Source organism: Trichosurus vulpecula, chromosome 4 (genome assembly GCF_011100635.1).
Source record: "Trichosurus vulpecula isolate mTriVul1 chromosome 4, mTriVul1.pri, whole genome shotgun sequence".
Taxonomy (NCBI): domain Eukaryota; kingdom Metazoa; phylum Chordata; class Mammalia; order Diprotodontia; family Phalangeridae; genus Trichosurus; species Trichosurus vulpecula.
This window is the reverse complement of record NC_050576.1, coordinates 36,957,459-36,976,044: the sequence shown is the minus strand read 5'-3', so window position 1 is coordinate 36,976,044 and position 18,586 is coordinate 36,957,459. Positions and strand designations below refer to the sequence as shown.

General features: G+C 37.9%; 1 protein-coding gene across 2 annotated transcripts in view; it reads left to right on the top strand.

Moving 5' to 3' along the window:
* Positions 1-5,262, top strand: part of BTBD8 (BTB domain containing 8) — a 121,162-nt gene extending 115,900 nt beyond the window's left edge. For both annotated transcript variants that reach the window (XM_036755010.1, XM_036755011.1), the window contains 2 exons: positions 665-3,043; positions 4,362-5,262. In XM_036755010.1, the coding sequence (XP_036610905.1) occupies positions 665-3,043; positions 4,362-4,834 (2,852 nt within the window). In that variant the 3' untranslated portion in view covers positions 4,835-5,262. The remainder of the gene's footprint in view (positions 1-664; positions 3,044-4,361) is intronic.
* Positions 5,263-18,586: the final 13,324 nt, after the last annotated feature.

Genomic DNA, 18,586 nt, shown 5'->3' with positions numbered 1-18,586 from the left:
GAAGTCTGTGAATTTGAATTAAATTATAATGGAGATGGAAATTGTCATTTGGGTCCCGATAATAACATAAAATTAAATTAAACATTTAAAATGTTAAACTAACTCTTTGAAGAATTTGAATATCCAAATTAAAATTTGTTGAAATTAAGGGAAGAGGAGATTTTAACTTGAATTTTTAATTGGTTCACAAAATTTAATTTATCCCACCCTCATCCATTAATGTTTCAGCATACATTGTCCTGAGGTATCAATGAACCTGATGATAGCTACCTCGAAGTTGGCAATTAGCTTTCAAGAGTAAAGTGGTTGATATTTGTTCAACAGATGAATAAAACAAAATGAGCTTGTATTCCACAACTTCACCAAAGAGCCACCCCTGATATGAGTCAAAGAATCATGTATACATTATAACATATAAAATCTTAAATGGAGGGAAATAGATCCTACTCTAATACTTTTCACTGAAGACTAGGATTCCTTCTGGTTATTTGATGGAAAAGAAAAAATTTATTTTAAGATATTAAAATCCTGTTGTCTCCTATTTAGCAGCAGCCAGTTCTGCCTTTGTTCGGTCTAGTTACTTGTGTGAAGTAGTTTAAGATTAAGTGTTGTATTTTATTCTTTGTTTGAAAGGTATTGTGTTTCTAAACTTTTTCTTTGCTAGGATCCCAAGGAGATTCACCAAATTCATTAAAATCTTCAGCCTCTCTAAAACATTCTGAAGAAAATGTGACACAGTTAAATCATTCTACACCAACAGTTAAGAAAAAAGCGACAAAGCAAGGACATGCATCTTTGGCAAAAGCCAGTGTAAAAACGATGGCCAAAATTCAGGTGCCCTCAAAAAAAGGTGAAACTGTCAACAATAAAGACCAGAAACAGAAAACCATTTCTGGGCAGTCTACAGTAAAGTGTCCGTCATCTTCACAAAGGCCTTCAAGAAGTGAATCACCTGTGACCCCAAAGAACACACATGATGGATCAAAAAATTTGGGCCAGAAAATTGAACCTGTTGGATTCCAAGCGAATGATGGTAACAAAGCCAAACAAAAGCAACATAGACTACCAATTAATCCGGTGTTGGAGACCAATGGTGTAGAAGCATGTCCATCATCAAGTCCACCTGATCCACAAAAGCCATTAAATTATGAAGAAAATGATAAATCTACACTAGAATCTGAATTGTCACTCCCTCCTATGAGCATTCAGATTGTTCCTAAATTTAATGAAACATTAAAAAATGAAATAAAATCCAAACAGATTTCTAAGGATAAAAATGACACAAAATATCCTGGTGATGGAGAAGCGGATAACTATGATGTACCCAGGCACGGTACTGATGGGAGTGGTGATGCAGAGTCAGCATTTTATAGCGTCACTAATCTAAAATGCATGACTTCAAGTTCAAATTCAGCCCAGCAGTGTGAAATCATTTGTAACTTTGTAGATAAAAACCACTTAGACTCAGCAAATGAAAAGCACTTGTTGTCAGAGAAGGATAGCCATCTGGGACAAAAGAGTATAAATATATCAGACGTTAAAAGTGGGAAAGATGCTTCAGTTCGCCTTTCTGAAAGGGTAACTACTGCTTTTAATCCTGTACAAGATAAAAGAAAATCTGATATTTTTGAGGAAGAGCTGACCATTACTAGTCAGTCGCCTGATGAATATTTCATGAAAGAAGATGAGCGTGTTGCAAGCAAATCAGATGTCTCTGACAAATGTTTTTTGAGTCAAGTACCAGAAAGAAATTCTCCTAAAGTTGTGAACCCAACAGAAACACCAGAGAGCCATGAAAATCTGGAAACTCCTTTTGTGGGTCATTGGAATTTGAGTACAGGTGTTATACACCAGAGGGAGAGTCCTGAATCTGATACTGGTAGTGCAACCACCTCATCTGATGACATAAAGCCTAGATCAGAAGATTATGATGCTGGAGGGTCTCAGGATGATGATGGGTCAAATGAAAGAGGGATTTCTAAATGTAGCACTATGTTATGTCATGATTTTCTTGGAAGAAGTAGCAGTGATACCAGCACTCCTGAGGAATTAAAAATATATGATAGTAGTTTAAGGATAGAAGTAAAAGTGAAAAAGCAAAGTAACTCTGATATTTTCCAAGTTAATTCAACAAGTGATGATGAAATTCCTAGGAAGAGGCCTGAAAGTTTGTCTCGACAAGGGATGACAGCAGACCACCCTCAGGAGAAAGAACATCTTCCACGAGGAGGTGTTCCATTTACTCAGGAAACAGACCAGGTTTCTTCCTCAGCAGATGAAACAGAAGATGAAAGATCTGAAGCTGAAAATGTTGCAGAAAAATTTCCTTTGTCTGATCCAGCTCCTCAGCAGTTCCAAGGAATTGTCAATTTGGGCTTTGAAGATGCAGCTGACAATGAAAGCCGAGGGTTTCCTGCAACCAAAAATTTTAAAAGGTCAGTTTTACTTTCTGTGGATGAATGTGAGGAATTGGGATCCGACGATGGGGAAGTTCATACTCCCCTTCACCGCTCTATCAATTCTCTGACTCCTGAGGTTTTTGATAGTCTTTCTCATGAACATCACGGAAAAGCCTCATATTCCAGATACTCGTTAGAAATTGAAGATGGTTTTTTAGAGTGCAAACAACATGAAAAAAGTGACAAATTAGAAAAAAATGGGAGCCCCCTTTTGTATCCTAATGGATTCGAATCTGCAGGAAGAGATAAACAGGGTTCTTCAGCTACAGGAAAAAATCATGCAGTGGATGTGCTAGGCAAAGCAGATGGGTCTCGTCTCCCAGAAGACACAAATGTAAGTGTTAGGAGTGAAGAGGACGGTGAAGCACAGCGGTGCAGCAAACCTTATGATGGTGAAATAAAATCTCAAGAAAGACCTTGTCATCTGGCACTTCATCAAAGAGAACCCGATTCAGACACACCAAAGACCAACAACTCTACCTGGTCTGTGGACTCCCGTTGGAGCCAGGTTCTGACTCAGGAAGGTCAAGTGAGAGAAATCTGCCATGCATCTACTGAAAATGCTAATACTGCTCTCACTGCAGGTAATGTACAGAAATAGAAACACTAAATCCTTCAGAAAACTTAATGGTCAGATTTTAAAGTTGTCTGGCGTTGTGGCCTCCATTTTAGCAAGGTAGAATAATTGCTTGCCAACCAACTCACATTTAAATGAAACTTAAAGTTCTTTTAAATCTGAACCAGCTAGTTTGTTTCTTTACTGCTTCTCTGGATTATTAATGAAAAATAATTTACTCTTTAGTAAAAAATTTTGATAGTTATTAGAGTCATTCTATTGAGAGATTTTATGCGAAGGAATAAGACCTCAATTTCCTGTAATATATTTATTTTCTGTCTAATTTAACAGGCATTATTTACTATCAGTAGAAACTTTGGTATCCATCAAGTGTGCTTATTGAACTATGCCAATGTCTATCCAAGAGGGATGTGCAATAACTATAGTAACAATGTAACAAGAGCATTGACCTATTTTAACAACTGTATCCATTATTGGAGCAATTTATATAAATTTTACAGAGATTAAGACTTTCAGGATCACTATGATTCTATTCTAAAATTTTCCAGTAAAAAGTAAATTTCCTAAAAGAGATAATATTTAGAAGCAATGATCACATATGAAAGAGCTTTGGCTTGTTTCATATGGTTCGATAAGTTCTTGTCTAGTCGGTTTTTTGCCTTTGTCTTCATTATTCTAGTAATTCAAACTAGTGACCCATGTTTAAAATATGCAATAGCTACCTACTAGCTCTTGCGTATTCAGAACTAATGAATTAAATGCTGACTGGCACGCTCAGCAAAACCATAACAAGTGATCAGGTGATCTCCAGGTTGGACTTTTTTGTTTCTTTGTTTGTCCTTGCCTGCAGCTTCTCTTGCATGTGCAATAGATGAATAAGCCTTGGGATGGAATGCTTTTGTTTCTCCTATTTGAAACTGATTTACCTTAAAAGTCACCTTTAAATTGCCATGTTTTTTTTTCTCTTTACGTTGTTATTGTAGAGAATTAGATGCCCGTGTGCATTCTGTGTTTGTGTTTATATGATTTATGTTATTTTCTGTATCAGAAGTTTTATAATTACAGTTTGGAGATTTATTGTGAATTACCAGTGGTGATTTTGCTGCTTAAACTTCACATATAAACAACATCCTTTGTTTTTGTTTTTGTTTTTACGTAAAAAACAAATGCTTCAAAATTATGTCAATTTTGTATAAACTTTTTTTTTTGTTTATTACTTTGTTCGATTGTCACTGTTGTGTTGAGTTAATATTGATCTACAATACCCTGAGGGGGCAACCAACATGTGCAGTTTTTACATTGTGTAGTCTTATGAATTATTTCAGGAGACATAGATGATTGTGACACATTGGCACAAACCTGCATGTATGAACATCGGCCTTCAAAAACCCTTTCTCCAATCTATGAGATGGATGTTATAGAAGCTTTTGAGCAGAAAATGGATTCAGAAACACATTTCACAAACATGGATTATGAAGATGACCAACACTTTGCAGAGCAAGATTGGACTCTTCTAAAGCAGTTGCTGTCTGAGCAGGATTCAAACCTTAATATAAAAAACTCTGTTCCTGAAGACCTAAATTTAGCACAGTATCTGATCAATCAGACATTGCTTCTAGCACGAGACAGTTCAAAACCTCAGGGTAAAGCACATGTGGACACTTTGAGCAGATGGAGTGATCTCACATCTCCACTTGATGATTCTTCAGCAAGCCTCACTATGACAAGTTTTTCTTCTGAAGATTGTTCTTCTCCCCAAGGGGAATGGACAATTCTTGAACTAGAAACTGAGCACTAAAGAGATCAAAAATTTTGGAAAATTTTGAACTACTTTACCCCTTATTTGTATGCTTATATCCATATGATAACTGCATTAGCCAAAGGCAGACAGCCCTGGTGTGGAGGGCTTTCCAATCTTTTCATTTTACTGAGGTAAATGTAGTTCACTTGTCAATGAAATATAATCACAGGTGGGGAATAAGTTCAAAGCTTCAACAAACGTTTTTGCTAAGTATCTTGAGCATGTTGCTATAGTTCTTTGAGAAATTAGGAGACTTGTAAGAAAATTCTTGTTTCGTTTTTCCTTTCCCAACTGATCATTTGTTCACTTGTCCTTTAATACTCAAGATGTGAATGCACAGTGAGTAGAGCAGTCCCATTTCTTTTTGCTCTGCGTATGGTAACATGGTAATTTTCAACAATAAAAGATTCCCTGTGCTTGTGTCAGTTCATCTGCACTTCATCTATGCTTTTAACACTCAAACTGGGAAAAGCTAAGTGCCAGATTAGGGTGTCGTTGAGTTGAAGTCAGTGCTGAACATCAGGAAAGCCCTACTCTAGCTTTCCTAACAATTTATATTGGAAAAATAATGATGTTAACTCACCTAAGACCACTACCACTTTCTCTTAGATGAGGGAAGTGGCAAATAATGTAAATCAAGATGGGGGTGGGGGGAGCAGATATTTAAAATTCTCCTGCCTCACTTCTCCTGTTTAGGAAAAATGAGAAAGTCCATCTTTCTTATCTAAATAAATGTTCTATTCCTTTCCTGTTTACTTCATGAGAGAAATCTTTGGTAATAGTATGTTTGGGATGGATGTCAACCCCAGGGTAAATAAGGGGAGATTTCTAGGGGTTCTTTGGGGTTTGGTTTCCATTCCAAAAGTTTTTCTTGGCTTGGCAGTTGTTTTCTTTGTATGGCTCTAGTTCCTGCTTCCTTTTTTCTGCATCTGATTACCATTCCCTCTATAATTAGGGTTGAAGAGGAAACTTTATTCTGCACTCTACCCCTGAATAAGTATTGGAACAAGTAGATGTGACTCACCCTTAGATTGAGACAAAATATAACTAAATGTATTAAATTGTCTCTAATATCCTGTCCCCTCAATTTAGCAACCTCAATCCTAATCATTATGGAGGAGTTCACATCTTGTATATCCTCATTGTTTGAAATGGCTTTACCTTCAAGATTTGAGCTCTGAAATTTTGCAGAGTTGGTTCAGTTATGTGACAAACTGAACCCTCACTGATACACAGCAATACTTTTGTATATCTCTGACTACCCACCTATGTCAGTCTCTTCAGTGGCTGTTCTGAGCCTCTTTTCTCTTTAAGGTCCCCGTTCCATTCCTAACTTTCTCTCTGTCAGCGGATGAACTTACTTCCTACTTTATTGAAAGATCGCCTTCTCTCCCATTGTCTGTGCTTTCACTTCCTCTCCTTTATCCCTTCCAAGGCAAACTCTTCCATCTGTACCCTTAATTCCATCCCCTTCTATCCCCTGGACCTTATTGGATTGATCATTCCAACGCTCATCTTCAGTCTCTCTTACTGTATTTACTCCTTTACCTCAACCTATGACTCTGCTCAGTGTTTTCTTATACTAAGATGCTTATCTTGACTTTGCCATCCGTCCCTTCTGTTATCCTGTATCTTTGCTCCCTTTCACTGACAAACTAATAGAGTAGTTCCCCCTGCTTCTTTTTCCTCGCTACAGATTCCTCAGCTCCCTAAGGTATGTGACCCCTTAGACCTCTGCATTGCCTAATCCAATAGCCATTTCTCAGCTACTATCTTCCTCAATTTTTGGACAGGATTTGACACTATTGACCAATACCCCTCATTCTTGATAACATTCTCTCTTCCTTTAGCTTCCATAACACTCCTCTCTCCTATTAACTCTCTAACGTCAATCTTCTACCCTGATTCACTTTTCTTTTCCTGTCGTCTTAGTGTGGTTGCCTCCCAAGGGTCTCATCCCTGGCCCTCTTCTTTCTCTACGCTACCTTCCTTGGGGATCTCATCCACTCCCAGGGTTTCAGTCATCTCCTCTATGTAGATGACTCAGAATCAGTACCTAGCCCCAACCTGTCTCCTAAGCTCAAGTCTCACATTTCCTGTGTCTGCTGGGTACCTTGTCACCTCAAACAACCTAACTAGAACTCGTTATCTTGTGCTTTCTGTTTCATCTGCTTCCAGGTTTCTTCCTAAGATTATAGACCTGGCACAGCAGTCCTCTGGTTTTAAGAGCACAGCCATCTTTCCATACACCCAGGCTTACGTTTGGGCTCCCCTTTGACTTGTTCCCTGCCTCATATGAGTCTCCCTGACTTCTGCACCTTTCCTCCATTCACATTAGAGGCCCTAATCACTCTTCACCTAAGTCTACGGGAATGGCTTCATGAATGGTCTCCTTGCTTCCAGGCTCTCCCCTTCATTCTAGTACCATCATTCACATAGTAGATAGATTATAATGCACAGGTCCAGCCATGGCACCTCAGCAAAAATCTGCTCCCTATTGCCCACTATAGGATAAAAAACAAATTTCTGTCCTGGCATTTAACTCTTGTGCAGTCCAACTCCAGTCTCTGTTCTTATGTCACACAGCTGTTCTTCACAAACTTTACATTCCAAGCAAACCAAGCTATTAGCTCTTCTATGATATTTTTGGCCTGTACTTTCCCACCTTCTTGCTTTTGTACAGGCAAATGTGTGTCTGTATACTTCTACTCTGTATTGAAGGTCTATTTGGGTAACACCTCTTCCATGAAGCCTTTTCTAATTCCCCCAGACAAAAGTGGTCTCTCCTTCCTCAAATTCTCTTACAACCTTTTGCTTGACCATGTTTTGTTGTTCTGTTTTGTATCATACTTTTGTATTTTGTCTTATTCCCTTTATTAGATTGTAAAGTACAGAGACTGTTATTTTTCCTCTTTATATTCCCAGTGTTTTGTAAATCATTTTTGCACATAGCAGGTGCCTGATAATTACATATTAAATTGAATTTATGCGCATGTTGGGGGTAGGGAAAGAGAGCATAGGAAGATAAGGAAGTATGTTCTCCCTGCATTTGAAAGCAAAGACTTGTCTCAGAGAATCTGTAGTTTACCAGTTGGCATCTATTGCAGTAAATATAATAACCATGAATAATTTACTTTGTGTGATTAGAAAACCATGACAATTATTTTGGAACTATTTAGTGATCTAAATACCTCTTAGATAGTTCAGTGGATCTATGGAATTGTTACTTTTGAATACTCTCTCCATTGATACTGATTACAACATCCTTATGTGAGATTTTAATACAATGTGTTTCAGAATTCTTTCATATGTGTCCACCCGATGTACTAGAGAACTCCTAGTTCTTTTGACATTTGTGGATGCTTGTGGAGCACTAAGACTTTCAATTGTCCTTAACTAGGTGTGTGACTAACTCACTTTCTTTTCTCATCATGTGCATCCTCCATGATTTTTATGCTCTATTTCACATCTAAGACATAATTGATAACATGCAGCATCCTACTTTGGCCAGCCATGCTTCTTTCCACTGCCTTCTGAGTCTTCGGAGATGTTTGGGTTCCATGATTCTTGTGACACTCTAATAATATTAACTGGAGAGCATTAATGTTAGGCGTCTGTGGCAAGGAGCTTGCAGTCATTGAAGGTACTACACAGTGATTAAATGTGTGGTTTTGTTTTTCAGTCATGCCCATTCTTTGTGATGCCATTTGGGGTTTTCTTGGTAAAGATACTTTCCTTCTCCAGCTCATTTTACAGATGAAGAAACTGAGGCAAATAGGGTTAAATCACTTGCCCAGGATCACACAGCCAAGCATCTGAGGTCACATTTGAACTCAGGCCTTCCTCACTTCAGACCAGGCATTCTCTCCACTGCACCACCTAGTTGCCAATTAAATGTAATCCAACACAATTTTCTACTTAATTTTGGTCACCTTATGGTATAAAGACTGTTACATTAACTTTGATTGAATGAGCTGCCCATCCAATTACATGTTGAAATTTGTTCATGTGCATGCTTTTATAGTTAGTCTGACTTCTTGAAAGAGCATAGGTTTTGTTGAGAAGTTTTATAGTCTTCTAAAGCTCAGTGAAATTAGTACATATCACTTGCAAATTTGGAAAACATCATAATACATGGGAAATCCTGTTTATACTTCATTTGGAGCAGATACTGAACAAAGTTACCTCCACAGTTGCATCTGTCAGAGTCTGTTTAGATTTTAACTGAGAAATCTTATTTTTAAAGAGCCTTCAAGGGAAGGGAATTTCGTTCCATGGAGTTGAAGTTAACAAAAAACAGGGATCTTTCACCCTCTATATTTCTCAATGAGTTGTGTGATGGGCAAAGAGGTTGAAAAAATAATATTCAAACTTCCATGTTATAATTTTCATCAGAACTACCATAAATGTATTCCTAGGGTTTTCACAGAAAGATTTTACAAAGGGAGTTGAGAAGGTAGTTGCTGATATCTTTTTTGGTTTAAAAAAATGTTTCATCTGTGATCTTTTACTTTTTTTTGCACTCTTCTCAGTGATACATTGAAAATTGATCCCCAAAGTAAATTACCTCTGAGAGAGATTTCTACTACATGTATTTGGTCAGGTTTAGCTGCTTTCCCTAACTTAATCTTAAGTACCATGGCTACTTTCTTAATAGAGAACATCAGTGAATAGTCTTAATCTGATAGATCAGACAATCTGTCATTTATTCTTTGTTGAGAATAGATCAATATGGAAATCTCAGTAGATCTGCTCCATTTCATACTGATTTGTTGTCCTTTCAGTTTCATATATAAAAGGCCTCACATCAAGTCTCCTGTAGGCTTATTTGTGCTTTCGAGCACTTGGTGAGTAGTGTGCTGCTTATGATCGTCATCATCTAAAGACACACTAATATTCTGCAAGGGAACTTGTACTCTACGCCATCACTGCCCTTGACTGCCGTATAACTATCTCCCTAAGAAGGAGAACATGCGTTTCTGGCTGAGGTGGTGTCTGAAGCCTGTGGTGGGTCTGCTGTGATGGGACTGCTTCGTTGGCTTAACTCAAAGAAATGCTTTCTTTGGGCCATTTTCTTTCTTTCTTTCTTTCTTTTTTTTTTTTTTTTTTGGAGCTGACGTCTTGGCACAGATGGGACAATCACAGACAACAGAGAGAAGGCAGAGCTGCTCATCTCTTATTTTTCTTCTCTTTTCTCTGCCAAGCGAGAGCAACCTTTGGACTGAAAACGATGAGACCAAAACGGCTAATGGGTAGATTTGATAAACAAGATAAGTAGAGAGAAAATAAGAGTGTACTTAGCTCTGGCCCTCTTAAGATCACCATCACCAGGCCAACATGCGCGCAATCATGAAGTGCTGAAAGAGGTGATGTTTTTGGTGAGCCACTATTATCTGGAAGATTGTGGAGAATGAGAGAGGTGTTGCAGGTTTGGAAAAAGGCAAATGTCCCAGTGTTTTTTAAAAGTAAGAGAACAGAGTCTATAAACTGTAGGTCAATGAGCTTAACTTCCATTCCTCACAAAATTCTAGAACATTACCAAGGGGACCAGGATAATGAAGGGCCTTTGAATCATGATTGGCTGAAAAGACTGGCTTTTTTTAGCCTGAAGAGAGAAGAGTAAGAGGTAGACAAGATTGACAGCAGGACATAATGGACAGAGTTCTGGGCTTGGCGGCATGAAGACCCAGGTTCAGACCTTTGCTAGCTGTCTGATCCTAGGAAAATCACAACCTCAGAGCTTCAGCTTCCTCCTTCCTTGCTTCCTGTATAAGAAGGATGATATTGCCTGTAGTACCAACCTCATAGGCTCGTTTTGAGGCTTAAAAGTACATGATGTGTTTGAAGTGCTCTGCAAACAATTAAAAGCAATTAAAATGCTGATGAAGAGAACTGTCTTTTAAGAATGTGAAGGCCTGGGGCAGCTAGGTGGCACAGTGAGTAGAGCATCGGCCCCAGAGTCAGGAGGACCTGAGTTCAAATTTGGCCTCAGACACTTGACATACCTACTAGCTGTGTGACCTTAGGCAAGTCACTTAACCCCAACTGTCCTACCTTCCCCCCTCCTAAAAAACAAAGTGAAGGCCTTTTGCTTGGAAGAGGGATTGGGCTTTTCCTGCCTGACACCTGAACGCAAAAGTAGGAAAAATGGATGGAAGTTACAAGAGAGAAACTTAGGATTGATGGTTGAGGACAGTACTTCTAACAAGGAGAAGCCTCCAGACATCTCACGGGCTGTGTCAGGAGGCAGTGGGTCCTCTCCCTTTGAGTTCTTCAGGGGAAAGGAGGCTGGCTGGTTGCTAGGTGTATTGTAGAGAGACTTATTTTTCTGGCGCAAGCTGATTTGGAAGGCTTCCAGACTTTCTCCCGGATCCTGTGGTGCCATCTTCAACAGTTGTTTTTATGCTCTATCTCAGATCTTCCTTGGTAGGGTGGCAAGGCACTTGAAAACTTCAGAATCACATAAATTAGATAAAACAAAGTAAATAGTACAAGATTTTACTGAGATAGGGATGTTTCACATTCTGATTGATTTATTTTCATGTGTACCTTACACTTGAGTGATTTGCCCACTAGGTTATGGCTTTTCTCCCATATATTACATAGGTCTTTTACCTCTCTTTTGTATTTATGTAATATTTTATATTGTTTATTGGTGAATGCATCCCAGCCCACTATTAGACTGTAAGCTTTATCTTATTTATTTACCAGATTTTGTATTTCTTTTAGCCCCTGTGCAGTGTTCTACACAAGGGGTGTTAAATGTTTGTTAAACGGTAATGTGGATCATGTCTGTAGATCGGTTTCTTCAAGTAGCTTTTGATACGGCCATACTCCTACTACTTTACTCCAGGGGTTGTTCTGCAACCTAATAATTGAAGATAAGTTTCGGTTCTTGCTGCTAATTTTAAAATAGACATACAAAGATAGAATATATTCCAAGAAGTGTCTGCCCCAGCCCTCTTCTTTTGTGTTTGTTACACTAACCGCTATCTATTGGCTGTGCCATTGAACCGGCTCTTAATTACCCGTTTTGTAGAGTGTATGAAACAAGTTTTATACCCCAACCCAAGTGGTTACTGCTACCTAGAACACTTAAGTTTTTTTTCTTTTTTCCTTTGGTGCATATCTGGGGGATGCAGTTTAATATTCCCCTGAAGAAAACAAGATTAAAAAAGGAATATTTCAGCCAAAAGTAATATGTGATGGTCGGATATGAACTAAGGGAACTATTTTTGATATCTGATATTTTGAATCATTTGAATAATTGCTTTACCCACCTCTACCATATTAATACCTGTCATTGAGTAAATCATTTTTTAAAGGTGAAAATCATATAGCCTCACGGCCCTAAATTGTTTAGTTAAGCATTTAATGAACATTAACATCGAGAAGTCTTTTCTCATGACCATGCTGAATCTCTCCCTGCAACTTAAACTCATTTTCTCTGTATTATCCTTTGTGGGACGATCAATAACAGCTAGTTATAAATTTTGTATGACTTTTTCATTAATATAGCATAGCTTGATAGCAGTCTTGGCCTTCCAGATGCAATAGTAGTCGACTGTGCGTTGTCATTAAATGGTAAAGGTAATGTTACACTAGTTTCAGTGATTACCTGTGTCAGCTGATGTTGCAGTGTTAAGGATTCAAAAATACTTAAGATGCTAAATTTTAATAAGTACTCATTTAATGAGTTATATATAATTAGTATCCTAAGAAATTAAATATCAATAGCTTTAAATTTAATGTAATGTTTGATGTAGCAAAATTATAATGTTTTCTAGAGGATTTTGGCAGAGCCATTAACTAACAGTTTTGGTGCCCAGGGCAAGCGACATGCTGAGATTCATGAAGCAACACTTAAAATCAACTTTGGAATTCATAATGTGAAAATAATTCAAGCAATTAAAATAAATTTAGTAGACTAAAAGGAGGGAATTGTTACCATAGTTGCTGGTAGCATTCATTTTGACTATTAGCCTTGCTAGCTAGGTGTTAAATTGAGTTGTTAATATCTGTGCCCTTCAAATTGTATGGCCCTTGGGCAAAGCCCTGGCTAGTTTGCCATAGTTAAAACTGGGGACTTTGGGTACAATATAGAATTGATAGAGGTAATAGAATATTAGTAAGGCATTAAGATGCTGTCATTTCAGCCTTAACTTAGCATGCATACTTTATTTATCATTCCCACCTATTGTTTTATGTCTTTGTATCTACAGCCTAGTGCCTTGCATGAAAATGGGGTTTTTAAAAACTGAATTGACTTATCTTAGTTGATGAGTTGCCTGAATATGAGGTTAGGAATACACGTATAATAAAATACCAAGATTTTTCTGAAAAAAATGTAAGTGTGAATATGTATCTATAAGAGTAAGGCAGATTTTATTAAATTTTACCCTATTTACTGATTGATTGGATCCTAGGCATTTGGGTGTGCCCTACTTTTTGGGACTTGCCTTAATCAGAAGCTGAAACTGCTACATTTTTGTTAATTTACAATTACAAAATGATTTGTTCCTTTAAAAAGGGGACTAGCTTCCCCATTCAATTTCCTTCATTCACCTCATTGATTAATTCCCCTCTTAACTACCCAGATAGATGATCATGCCTTAAACATCAAATCATCCATAACTGCCGCCATGATTTCCGAAGCTGATTCCTCTCTCTGTCATGAGTTTTGTCTTTGCATCTCTTCCTCTGCCTCACTCCTCTTAGACCTATTCTTCATTCTCACTGTGACCTCCAGTCCCTTCACAAACCTAACCCTAGAGTTGGCCAATTCAGTTCTCTACCCCCTTTGAATTCTTTAGCCTCCCCTTGTCCTGTGTTCATACCTTGCCACCACTTCAATATATTTTATTCCTACTTGTATATTGCTGAGTGCTCCTGGAAGAAGTTGTACAATGCCAATAGGGTCCGCTATAATTCTGTTATTGATGAATAGCTAAGGGGAGAACTCCCCAGAATTCCATTTTCCAATATGTTTGGGTCCAAAGAACATAGTTTATTGGGATGAATTCTCAGGACTTTATTTGCTATGAGATTTGTGTCTCAGAACGGCAGAATAACCATTGATGAGATGAGAAGGAACTATTAAGGGAATGCTACAAGAGAGGCAGGACATTTAAAGAAGGAATCAGCTAGCAGTAAGATAGGTATATCCCAAACCCAAGAATCCTGCAAGAAACCTGATGTCCCCGGAGGGTAAGAAGATAAATGCTTTAGTGGACTCTCGGATCTGCTCCAGGGAGCAGAGAGAGAGAGTCATATGCACTCAGATTTTCCAGCTTTAATGTAAGGCAAACTGCACAGTCAAGTTAAAAAAAAACCTTCCCTAATGACATACAAGTCTGTAGGAAAATGTACTTATTTGGGGAATGGGTGCTGAGAATGCTTCCTTTCATGTTCAAATTAAATGCTTTTACTAATTCTACAGTGTTGTTTGCCTGGGTTTTTGATAGGATAACTAATAAGCTAGATCCCAGTTGAATTAAGACATTGCCTTTTTTAAGCAGAAATGGGGGTTGAAACCACATACCAAATTCAAGTCTTGGAGGAGCTGGTGCTACCTGGAACACTAGGGATATTGCCCAAACTTAATGGACCATTCTACATGTAAATCTTTTTATTTTTCCTTCATCGAATGTACCAAGGGCTGGTAAGAATGTATTTAGATGGAGTCTTGTGAATCTATAATTAAAAAGGCTTTGAGAGGGAGGGAGAAAACAACTTTATACCAAGCTACATATAAGAGCTTTAGTTAAGAAAAAGAAGAGTTGAAACACCCAGAAGTTCCCAGGAAATAGAACCCAAGAAAGCTAATAACCCTGTGGCCTCAGATTATTTATTTTTATTTACATCTTTATTTTCACTAACTTGTAACTGAAATTTAGCATTTCCTTTAATTATGAATGTAGGCAACAAAATATTACTCAGGCTTCCCTAGATTGCAAAAGAGATCTATGACCCCCAAAAGGTTAAGAACTCTCAATTTAATTGAACTCATTATACAAGGGATGAAACAGACCCAGAAAGAGGAAGTCTTTTACCTGGTGAGTTTCAAACCTGAATCCAAGTGTGACTGTTAAGGTCAGGGCTTTTTTCTACTCTTCGTAGAGATGTGCACATTTTAATTAGGAGACTTCCTGGGGATATAGTATCTCAAAGAAATGATTCTCTAATAGTACAATTTCATGAAAGTGTGTGGTGTCTGTGTAAATTTGTAGTTGGGATGACTTAAAGCAGTATTACTCAAATTACATTCTAATGGAGGAAGACTCATTAGGAGTGCTATAGAAAGTGGGGGGGATGAATAGGAAGTGAGAGAGGACTCAAAAGTCTTGTGTGTTTACACAAATACATGAAGTAAAGATAATGAGCAACATGAATGGGAGAACCTAAAACGAGGCATATTTGACTACAGATATCGCTGAGACTTAATGGGATGTTACCTATGACTGGACTATAACTCTGGAAGAAAAAGGGTAGGTAAAATGGCAGCAGAGTATGGGAAAAGGAGTGAATACTGTGAACTAAGAAGTTAACACTAGTGAGGAATCCCAGGAAACAGACGATAAGGGTGATGGAAACCATTTGGACAAAGATCAGTCAAGACAGAAGCAGTATTGTCATTAGAGTGCAGTATGAGCTACTTGGGCAAAAAGAGAAAACAAATGATTTTGGGAAACATTACAAATGTGGTATAGAGCATGAGACGGTGGGAATGGGTAGACCAGTTATCTAGATGCCTGCTGGCTTCCAAACTTTATTTAGCAGTGCCCCTTTTCATTTAAAAAAGTCACATCTGTACCATAAGCTTACACAAACACCATGTTGATGACAGTGGCAGATTGTGTCTGTATCATGATTTGACATGTTCCAATTCAGTGTTTTGTTTTTTTTTTAATGTTATGAATATAAATGGCAAATGAGCATTTCTTCCAACTCAAGTTGTGATACTGTTTTAAGTAATTGCTGCCCTACAGCTACTGATAGTTGGAATGACTTCACTACATTAGTTTTGTTGAAAAATAAGGGATATTTTTCATGCAGACGTACTCAAAAATACTCAGTTCGGCCATTGCTTTATGCTCCCCCTTGAGACAGTGCTCAACTCCATGGTTACGAAAATTCTGCCTTATGCTAAGTTCAAGCTTCAAAAGGTGGAGAAACCAATAAGGGGAAATTCTATTTTGGAGCTGATTTTCTCAAACGGGAATTGATTACTATGGTAGACATGATAAAAATAATAAATGGAGTGACCATTCCTCTTAGCATTTGTAATAGAGGAATGTAGTGCTGAGAGTAGTTGGACATGCACTCTAGGTGTTTGATGAACAGGTTTCCACTGGTTCAGAGGAAGGTTAGGTAGGACCCCCTTTTCTAAAACTGCACAACAGAAGTCAGTTCAGGAGGAAAGAAAAGCTCTAATGAATGAAATTCTGAAGATACAAAGAGGATGACTAATGTGTGTGCAGAGGGAATTTGGCAAACTTTAGATTTTTAAAATCTACATATTACAGAAGATGCAAGGGCAGGTAATGGAGGATGACAATCCCTCAAGAAGACTGTTAGGAATGGTAAACCTCAGAATGAGTTGAGGCCAGTGGGTGAAGAAAGCTAACAACCCCCAAAAAAGATTTTTGTTTGGTTTTAAGAGTTTTTTCACTAGGTTATGGAGAAGAGGATGAAAGAAGCAACAGACTGGGTGGATGAGAAAATAACAGATGATGGAGAAAAGTAATACTTTTGCTTCAATTTTCTCTGTCAAGGTGAACTTTCGACTAAAAAGGGGTGGAGTGGGATTGGGGGGAGATTGGTTAATGCAAGATGATGGGAAGAGGAGCACCTGCATATCCCTGGTGAGTTTACCTGGCTCAGATGAACTACATCTTTAATACACTAAAAGAACTGTAAAATGTGTTTGTGGAGCCATTATACATGATTTCCAAAAGATGAAAAAAATACTAAAAGGGGGTTGGGGAGGAGGAAGAGAATGGAGTCTGCAAAGTATAGACTAAGGAGTTCGATTTCAATCCCTGACAAAATTATACAAGATGGTATTAAAGGGATAGGTTATGAACATCTGAAAAGGAAGTGGTGATCATAGTTTGTATGGCTTCATCAAAAAAGTTATGCCATACTAACTTTCTATCTTTTTGTTAAGGTTATTACACTAGTAGCAGGGAATGCTGTCAATATAGTTTTATTTAGGTTTTGTTTTTCACAAAGTATCAGGCTATTTTTGTGGACAAAGTGGAGAGATGTAGATGAAGTGGTAGTGTAGGCCAGAAACAAAGAACAGGCTAGTGTTTCACTACCAGCTAGGAAGGAGTGTTTCTAGGGATCTCTGCTTGACTTGCTGTTTAGCATTTTCATCAAAGATTTAAAGGCATAGTGCTTATCAAATTCAGCCAACATAAAGCTAGAAAAGATAAACATGAGGGAGTAAGGATTCAAAAAAAAATCTTGAAAAGTTAGAACATCAATTTTAATAGGATGAAATTGAAGAGGGATAAACAAGCCTTACTCTAGAGAAAGTAGTGAGAGAATGTGAACAAATTGTTTCCAAAAGAATTACGTAACATATTCAAGCCTATTCCAAATCACCAATGGTAGTAGGAATGCAAATAAATTCACAAAATGCTAATTGGCAGATGACCCAAATAATGGGAAGTCAGTACTAGAAGGAATGTAAGAATACCAGGAAACACACTATTGTGAGCTGTGGTCGACTCTTACAGACAACACAAAGCTGGGAGGGATAGCTAGTACAATGGATGACAGCCAGGGTCCAAACTAGAATGTTGGGATGAAATTCAGTAAGAGATGATGTGTAAAGTGTTACACGTGGAGGGCAAGATTGAGGAAGAATAAATAGTTCCCCCAAAAAAGAGCTGAAGGTTTTAGTGGACTTCAAGCTCAATATGTTCATAGTGTAATGTGATAGCCAAGATATAATGCAATCTTGAGCTCCATTAAGAGGCATAATTTCCAAGAATAGGAATGTAATGGTCTCACTATATTCTGTCCTTGTCAGACCTCAAATGTTGTATTGAGTTCAGTCCTGGGCTCCACCATTTAAGTCAAGACTTTGTTAAGCTAGAGGGTCTACCTGAGGGTAACCAGGATGATGAAAGGCCATGGTATAGCTTACTGCTCAGAATATGAAGATCAGTTGAGAAGTGGGCATACTTAACTTGGAGAAGAGAAGACTCTGGAGGGACATGATGACTGTCTTCACATTTTTGAAAGACTCAGGCAGAAAAGGAACTTGATTCATTCTGTTTGGCCCCAGAAGATAGAAACAGGAGCAATGAGTGCAGGGTACAAAGATACAAATTTAGGTTTATTAGGGAAACTTCTCAACAAACTGTCCACAAGTGGAACAGACTGCCTCAAGAAGTAGTGCAATGGCCTCTTTGGAGATCTTCAAGCAGAGACTAATGTAGTGCCACTAATGTACTGATGCACAGCTTTCTATTTCTGTAATTCTGGGTATCAATTTGGAATTACATCAAAAGTGATTACAATCATTTCATATTCTTAGATCCAGCAGTCCTACTACTGGGCACATACCTCAAAAAAGTCAAAGACAGAAAAAGATTCAATATGTACCAAAATATTCACAGCAACACTCCTTGTGTCATCAAAGAAGTGAAAACAAAGTGAATACCCATTAGTTGAGGGAAATGGCTGAAAACTGCAGATGAATTCGAAGGAACATAGGAAGAATTCCTGGCTGTT